Source organism: Magnolia sinica, chromosome 1, assembly GCF_029962835.1.
Source record: "Magnolia sinica isolate HGM2019 chromosome 1, MsV1, whole genome shotgun sequence".
NCBI classification, from domain to species: domain Eukaryota; kingdom Viridiplantae; phylum Streptophyta; class Magnoliopsida; order Magnoliales; family Magnoliaceae; genus Magnolia; species Magnolia sinica.
In genome coordinates this window covers 141,288,525-141,297,771 of record NC_080573.1, presented here as the reverse complement: position 1 = coordinate 141,297,771, position 9,247 = coordinate 141,288,525, and the positions used below count along the sequence as shown (strand labels likewise).

Here is a 9,247-nt window from a genome sequence, read left to right as displayed (position 1 = left end):
TGGTCGGAGGATAAGGTCAGAGGTATCGTATCTTCCACGAAAGAGTCAATCATGTTAATGTCGTGGAAATCGTCATCATCCTCTGAGTTGCTGCCGTTATTAAAAAAAATGTTTGACTCCAATGTCAAATTTCCAAAAGACATAGTCATGATACCATTCCTACAATTGATAATTGCATTTGATGTGGCAAGGAATGGGCGACCAAGAATGACAGGGATCTGAGTGCTCATGTCTATGATGGGTTCAGTGTCCAGGATGATAAAATCTACAGGGTAGTAAAATCTATCAACTTGGACCAACACATCCTCGATTATCCCTCTTGGTACACGAACAGAGCGATCAGCAAGTTGTAGTATGGTTAGGGTGGGTTTTAATTCACCCAAACCTAACTGTTTGTATACCGAGTAGGGAATCAGATTGACGCTCGCTCCTAAGTCAAGAAGTGCGTGATCAATTCGATGGTTCCCGATTACACATGATATGGTTGGGCTACCGGGATCCTTGAATTTCTGCGGCACGTCTTGCTTCAGGATGGCACTCACTTTCTCAGTCAAGAAGATTTTCTTTTGAATAATTTTCCGTCGCTTGGTCGTGCATAAGTCTTTTAGGAATTTGGCATATGAAGGTATCTGTTTAACGACATCAAGTAGAGGAATGTTGACTTTCACTTGTTTCAACACCTCTAGGATATCCTGAGAGTTAGAGAGAGGTTTTGGTGAAACCAACCGTTGGAGGAATGGAGCAACTGGCTTCTCTAGAAGTTCCGGTTCTACTTTTTGTGGGGTATCACTGGATCCATCATTGTTGTCCTCTTTTGGTTCTTGAGGCTTTTCGGGCCTAACCGGAAGAGTTTTATCAATGATCTTCCCACTCCTAAGAGTGGTGATGGATTTAGCATGCCCCATCTGATTTGAAGAGCTGGGATCATTATTCTCGTACTGCGGTTTAGGATTGGGGAGAGGTTGTGTAGGAAGCATCCCCTTTTCTATAACCGTCATACGAGAATCTATCTTTTGCATAAAATCTGTAATTCCCCGCATTGCTTGAGCCGGCTCTTGTATGGGATTTTGAACCGGTTCCTCTTGAGGTTTCACTTGATTTGGATTTTGATTGAAGAAACCTGGAGGAGTCGCCGTTTGTCCATTCCTCCAACTAAAGTTTGGATGATTTTTCCAGCCAGGATTGTATGTGTTGGAGTTAGGTCCAGTAAAAGGTCTTTGATAGTTATTTACGGCATTGGCTTGTTCATTCAACACTCCTCGAAAGGCGGTATTGTAGGACAGTTTTCAAGTTGTGTGAATGTTGCAATCACAAATGCCGCAAACAATTTCATTGACCTTATCCTTCTTTCCTTCCATGGCCTCAACTTTCCTTATGAGCGTAGTCACTTTACACTTGAGATCATCCTCTTCTTTCAAGAGGTATAATCCACCTTTCTCCTTTAATTGAGTCGGCCTAGACGTGGTGTTCGACTTTGGGTAATAGTCCCAAGATTGTGTTTTTTCAAAAACTATCGAGGTAGTCCCATACCTCGTCGATATCTTTATTAATGAACTCTCCATTACACATTGTCTCGACCATTTGGCGCATGGAAGATGTCACTCCATCATAGAAAAAATTTGTAATGCGCCACGTTTCAAATCCGTGTTGTGGGCATGAACTGACCAAATCTTTGAATCTTTCCCAACATTGAAAGAATGTTTCATCTTCCTTTTGGGCAAAGTTCATGATCGCTTTTCTGAGGGTAATCGTTTTATGATGTGGGAAGAATTTTTTTATGAATTCCCTCTGCATGTCGTTCCACGTGCCAATGGATCTAGGACGTAGTGAATGTAACCACGTCTTAGCTTTCTCTTTTAAGGAAAAAGGAAAGAGTTTCAGCCTAATTGTATCCTCAGATACATTAGGAAAACATAATGTAGCTATTATCTCATCGAACTCTTTCAAATGTAAATATGGAAAACATAACTCCTGGCTTGATGTCCATCTGTCCTGTGTTTTCGGGAAAAATCATGCATGAGGCGTACTCACTCCCGCCGGTTGTAGAAAATCTCGTAAAGTACGAGGTGGGGGTGCTTGTTGCACCTCATTCTCATCATGGTTATCCTCCACCCCGGGTGGAAGTAGAGGAGGTTGGTCTTCACCATAACTTCACTTAACTCAGGGGATTTCGAGCGGTGTCTAATCCTGCGATGGATAGTCAACCCCTCAACCACTCCTCCTTCAAGAGACGTCGAGTGTCGTCACGGGCCCACTTGGGCATGAAACACTCGCAGCCCTCAATTCACAGCCTAATCCTAAGGAAGGAAAAAAGAAAATCTAAAACGAAAGAGAGGGAGAATTGGAAAGGAATTACCAAATTGAGGCTCCTAAGTTAAGGACCTGCAAAATAAAACAAGAATAAGTTAGATTCTATAAAGTAGAGAAACGATACTTTAAAAGAAAAATAACAGTAAAGTAATTTCTAAAAGAAAGTATTCTTTAAAGAAAAACGGAAATTTCTAAAGTAAACTAGGAAAGCCTAAACTAAAAAGTAAATTACTACAAGAAAATTGAAAAATAGAGAGTAGGGAAGGAGTGTACCAAAATAGAGATTTCTATCTTAAAGGCCTACAAAATAGGAAACAAGTTAGTTCTAACAATCAAATAGAAATAAAAATCTAAAACTAAAGTTAATAAAATCCTAATCTTATCCTAATTCTAAAACTAATTAATTTCAGAAAATTGTAACTATCAGTCCCCGGCAACGGCGCCAAAAACTTGTTCACACCCCAAGTGCAGGGTTGTGATGTAGTAATAAACTCGGTAAGACCGAGGTCGAATCCACAGGGACTGATACCTGTACGTTATCTGAAACCAAGTAGAACTAGAACTAGCCTAAGATGTAATCAAAATCAAATGTAAATTTAAGGAATAATTGTGGAATAATTATCTAAAACTTTAAGGAATTCAGAGGAAGAAAACTAGGGATTCAGAGGCTCCACTTGTAGAGATCAGGGAGATCTATGCCAGTATCACAAATTATGAAAATTCACTGAACTGCCATTGATATAGGTTTCAAGAGATGAAAGGTGTATGAATTAGAATGGATTCCATCATCTAACCATGCCCAGGAGACAAAGTAAACAACAGGATTAAACTAATTACCAACCAATCAACAATGTATGAAGATCAGGAAGGGTACTGTCATCCTACCATGCCCAGGAGACGATGGTGAACAACAGGGCCTCCTGACGTCATAAACATTAAAAGAGGAAGAGAAATATTCAAAGCCATTGCAAATCCATTGTAATTTCAGTCACAACAGACCATTAAATACTGAGAACAGATTCCTTGAATTATCAACTTAAAAATCACATTAAGTTCAAATTTTAAATTAAATGCATAGAATAAACTCTCCCATCTCACTAAAGCTTCACCTCTTAGCCTATCTAAGAGGTTGACCAACATGAATGGGCTGGATCCAAAACAAAGCAAAATAAAATAAAAAGAAAAATAAATAAATAAAAAATACCAAACTCCAACTTCTCTCTTTTGTGCAATAAGCCAAACCGATCCGTCCTCCACCCGTTCTTGGCTCCCCGTTTTTCTCTCCGTTTCTCTTCCTTCGTTCCCCCAAAAAAAAGACAACTTCTCTTGGCCTCCACGGCTTTCTTTATAGGCTGATGGAGGTGATGGCTGCGTGATGAGAAGGGCTTCCGCATTCCTCTTTACGCAGCATGTTTGTAACCGAGCTGGACTTCCTGTTTTGCACAGGGAAAACCGTATACATCCTTGCATTCGACGAATCGTCTCGAGTGGCCGATCATCTACCTTACCCGTCTGACATCATGGTTGGAACCTTCCTTATCTTGAGAATCCTCTGGACGGTCCGGATCACTGATCCGGCCTTGATAGTGATCACAGAACGGCCCACTGTGGCCGTTTTTCACGGACGCTCGTCCATGCGTAAGCAGGAAACGCTGTGACAATCGGTGGGCCCCACAGTATAGTTTTTAGAGAAATCCACCCCGTTCATTGGATTCCTGACGAAAAACAGGTCAGGAAGGGTGGGTTTTCTTAAAATTCTGCATGACCCATTGTATCAGATCCCTTCACCGTCCATCTTGCTTTTGGACGATCAAGAATGGATCTTCGGGACTTTTGGAAATTTGCCACCTAGGCATGAATGATATGGCCCTTGTGATTCTCATGGACTATCTGGATCAGTCATCCTGGACCATGATGGTGGCCCATAGAGATCGACCGGCGCCCCTGTTTCATGACAGAAAAAGAGTTCACGTAAACAGAGTCTGTGTTGCCATGCACTCTTAGTGCAAAAAGTGTAGTATATACACTGTATAATGATTATGAGAAATCCACACCATTCATCTTGTTCTCCATTTCATTTGAGCCGTGGGGGCCGAAGTTAAAGCGTATCTAGACAGCGGGTGGGCCCCAAATCAGGGTTTTATGGACTGATCTGTTAGTTCAACCACTTTCACGAGGATCCAATGGCTGAAATTTGACGTGTACGGTTAGTTTTTGGTTCTCGAGCCATGTATAAAGTTTTGCTGATCGGATGGCGAGAACCCCGTGATCTTGCATTTTTCACCAATTTCGGACCTCTTTAATGTGAATGGCCCTGCTTTCCTCGGATCCTTGATGCATAATTCCATCGATCTTCGTCTCCTGAGTCCGTCCCTTGCCTTGGGTGTCTCAGGACATGTCTCAAAACAGACGAGGAAAAGCAGGATATCTCATGAGCCTTATTCGAATGCTGTTGGCAGTGTATGTCATGGTTTGGATTAGACCGGTTATTTCACAAGCTATCAGTGTTGTGAGCAAGTAACCCGGCAAACAATATTGGGTAGCAGTCAGATGTTAAGAAGACTACTTCTTTTTGAGAAGACAGGAACAAAGATGGTTGGGTAGGTGGGTTCTGATCCGATGGACATGCCCTCCTAGATCGTTCTTGTAGAGAAGTTCAAGGTTTGTGAAACTTTTCTGGGCTTGGCGATGACAGAAAAGAAGGACGGAGTGTGCACAAGAAGCTATGATGTGATGCAGAGATAATAGAAGAGGTCAAGAAGCTACACGGTTGAAGGTTGAAGACTTGATGGAGATTGTTGTCAGAAAGTCTTCACCGCCTACGACCGGTCGTAGGGATTGCTCGACCGGTCGTAGGGGTCGTCTCGTCTGGTCGTAGCCTACTCGACTCAAAGTCCAAGGAGCTTTCTTCTTTGGTGTCCGAGATTCACGACCGGTCGTAGGGATTGCTCGACCGGTCGTAGGGGTCGTACAACCAATCGTAGCCTCGGCTCGACTAGTCGTAGTTACTCAGATTCGTTTCCGAATCTGATGCGGACTGCAGAAATTTGAGTCGGTCTTTCGTAAGGTGCGAAAGGAAGTTGCCTAAACTATAAATAGGGGTCCCTAGGATTTTTTTTAGAGGGGATGAGAAATTATTCCAAAGCTTTCTAAAGGGGTTCCAGGGTTATCAAAGGGTATAGCAAGGGTAAGATTCAAGATTTGTTTGAATCGGGTAAGTCCTCTCTCTTGTAACTTTCTTTTCATAGTGGATTTCTGTCGCTTTGTGCCGTGATTTTTTCCTACAAGGATTTTCCACGTTAAAACTTTGTATTCTTATGTGATTGCTTGTCACTATTGAATTGCTATCCCAGATCTAGATCTGTGTGATTCCGCAGAGCAAATCCCCAACATCTACCACTAAGGCATAAGTAAAGATCTCAAGTGTGTTACAGCTTAGGAAAGAATAAAGATGGGTCACTCAACATTGCAATCACTCACTCTCTTACTCTCTCCACAAATATCATACACATGTATATTATATATTTTTTCTTTCCGTATTTTTCCACGTGTGTTGCACGACTATGCCCCTTGATACTAGCAACCGGACCAGTCATCTGGTTGGAGAAGTTCTGCCAAAAAAGGAATATTATTAAACAAAAATAGTTACACCCATCCACCTTCGGTGGATAAAGCTCCTTGTTTTGAGCCATTAAGTGAACCATTGTGCTTTTTGGGATCATTGGCCATCCGAAGCAATTTCAGGAATAGTTTTGATATAGTACAAGTGCCGCATGTCCTCAAGGAAATAGTACAATTAAGCAACTATACTACAATTAGGATGAATGCTAAATTATCAAAAGGTCATTGTCTAAGAAACAGCCTCTTTTTTTCTTTTTCTCTTTTTTTTTTCTCCACATTTGGTACTACAATTAAACAAGTGTATTACTAAACTTAGAAATGAAAGAGTTCATATATGAAAAAAGTTAGGTGTAAAATGCAATAACTTGGGTGAGTCCCAACTTGACTCATTGGACGAGTCAGTCCAAGTCGTTGAGTCATTTAACCATTTTCCCCTCCCTCGAAGTATGTATGATGAGCATGTGCACTGGACTATGATTATAAGATGGCAAAGGAAAAAAATCATAACATGGATTCTCAAAGCTTCATGGCCTTCTTTTGTCTTAGTAAGTGAAAAGGAGTAAGAATTAAGATAAGTTAAACCTAATTAGCTCATGTACTACCAATTATTAAAAAAAAAACCCTAATCAACTCATTGATTTGCTGATCCCTTTACGTCAAAATGGACCCATGGCACAATGGTTCATGATTCATATCATGACTCCCACTATAGATCTCTTTATACAGAAAACTGTCATCTGATTGGATGATTGGCCTGCACAATCTTCAGTCAAAAGAGGGGAAATTTACCAAATTTGATGGTTAGAGTGGTCCAATCACTAACATGGATTGCCCACTCATCCGAGCCTGCTCCTCGTCCAATGAGCATCCAAAAACTCCAGCCCCCAGTCATCCACATGATTGCATATAATACGTGTTCATCTCAACATACTATATCAATGCTGCAACATGTGATAATGGAAGTGTCTTTGTGCGTGTATGTAGTAATCGAAGTGATCTCTAGAATGTACTTAAAGAAGTTACCATGGAAATCTCTTAATTTAAATTGGCCTATTTAACAAATTAAGGCTAAACAGAGTAACACTAAGGTCTATTTGATTATCAAAAAAGTTCCATGCAATAACTTTTTTCAAAAAAAAAAACAAACAAATCTCCTTGGTTTGTCAACAACTATTTTGCAATTGTGCTACTAATTTCAATAAAATCACAAAGTTCTAAAATAATTATCTTTATCTTGGATTGGGTAATCTGGACACAGCTTGTATCAACCCATATTTTTTCACGAATGTTTGTGTGTGTGTGTCTATATATATATATATATATATATATAACATACACAAATGAGGAACTATCTTATCTTCTATACATGTGCACAACAAATGTGCCACATTTGTCCGTTGAGCAGTATATGTGAATAAGCCATGAGTGAGACCGTCTATCTACAACCACCCTATATGTGCTACATTCAACTTAAAATATCCCACATATATCAAAAACCATTTGTTTTTATGTTATACATGCCCTTTGAGCATATTCAAAGGTCCAACACGTGCCACCATATATCTTCGAGGAAGCCATATGTGTCAGATTAATCTACGAGTGTACTATATATTTCCAATTGTGCCAATGTATCTAATGGATACAAGAACTTCTGGTGCTCACTCAAATAAGGTGTTTAACAAAATAACAATTGGGTACAACAAAATAATCTATCCATGCATACCGTTCTAATTAGGTGGACCTTAGCTATATGGATGTGCTTAAAATTTCAATCCAAATTTTGATGGTAATCAATCGACCCTAAGGACCCATTACTATGGTCAAGCATCAATCCCAATACATTTCCTAGAGTCAAGAGGTTTGCTGAGCCCATGCAGGTATATAGCCCTGCCCATCTACATACCATCACAAGCATGTGAAAGATCCAGACTGTGTAGAGATCACCCTGGTTGAAAAATCAGGCCAATTCACTCATCAGGTGGGCTGCAGTGTGGGAAACAAGTGGACAGATACACAACGACTCTCATCATGTAAACAGTTAGTAAGTGTCCTTAAATTACAAATGGAGGTCGAATGTCTACTGTTAACAAGTTTCTATTCTATAACTGTCCATTTATCCAACGCAATACTAGCTGGCTTGACGAATAGGTTGGGCTGGACCATTTATCATCCAGCCAGGCCTGGTCTAGCCCGGACACCTATTTCAAGTCTGGTCTGGCCCGAGCCAACTTTATGGGCCTAGGCAGGCCACCCGAACGGCCCGTTGCCATTCCTAGCGAATCCTATCAGCCCGATTTTGAGAAATGATATCTAGTCCGGGGGAATCACCTGATGAGCAGCTCTAATCTCACGCGACTGTTGCTCATTCCCCACTTACAATATTATTGGAGGGTATGAGAATAATCACAACCCTTGAAGATATTTTAAATTGAAACAAGAACAAGCATGTTTACCACAACCAAAGCTTACCAATACATACAAATAAATAGACTATCTACCCTAGTTCAACCATGTCCCATTGAAGGTCGCCCCTCTTCACTTGTGACAGATCCGAGCAGTCGGCATGGTCACGCACACGGGAGCATAGATCTTCTTTGCTTCTGGGGTCCCACGTTTTGGTTCCTCGGTTGCAATCGCAATCCCAACACCACCTACGATTGATGAAACAGCTGCCGCTGCGGCCGCAAACATCACGTCCCGCCTAGTGTTGTTGTTGTTGTTCTTGCTGCTGTCTTTGTTAGTGAAATTCAATTTCTCAATACCATTTCCTTCCACTTTTGCTGCCTTGGCTACCATCAGACGGCGGCGATTTACTGAGGGGCGGTCAGATGCCGTGATGCTGCCAAGGAACGAGGCTGTCATGGTGACTGATGCCATGTCTCCCAGTGTCTGTGTGCTAGCTCGGTTGCAGTATCTCACGCAAAACACACAAGGCTTTTCGAGTCACAGGAATGAAATGGATGAGCCTGAGAATAAAGGGTGGTAAATGCTAAAAGGAGAGGCTCTTAGAGGATCATCAGTTATCTTATCCCATGGCATGATCTGACCAATAAGTGTCACCCACGTGTCACTTTATCTGAGTGGGAGCATGCGGTCTTGCAGATACCACGGAAGAGGATTGGGTGGTGGCCCCAGCACCTCCCGGCTAGGTGATGTTGGGCGCTGTGGGGTCCATCGTGATATATGTGTTTTATCCATGCCGTCCATTCCGTTTTGCTAGCTCATTTTAGGGCATGAAGCTAAAATGAAGAAGATAAAAAGCTCAAGTGGACCACATCCTGGGAAACAGTGGTAACTGAACGCCCATCATAAAAAA

General features: G+C 41.4%; 1 protein-coding gene and 1 non-coding gene across 2 annotated transcripts; one reads left to right on the top strand and one right to left on the bottom strand.

Annotated features, from left to right (window-relative positions):
• Positions 1–1,639: 1,639 nt before the first annotated feature.
• LOC131222853 (small nucleolar RNA R71) lies at positions 1,640–1,746 on the top strand. The gene has a single exon (XR_009160209.1). It is a non-coding gene; the product is annotated as a small nucleolar RNA R71 (small nucleolar RNA).
• Positions 1,747–8,343: 6,597 nt separating this feature from the next.
• Positions 8,344–8,895, bottom strand: LOC131221503 (photosystem II 5 kDa protein, chloroplastic-like). The gene has a single exon (XM_058216784.1). The coding sequence runs from the start codon at positions 8,806–8,808 to the stop codon at positions 8,467–8,469; it is 342 nt and encodes a 113-aa protein (XP_058072767.1). The 5' UTR covers positions 8,809–8,895; the 3' UTR covers positions 8,344–8,466.
• Positions 8,896–9,247: the final 352 nt, after the last annotated feature.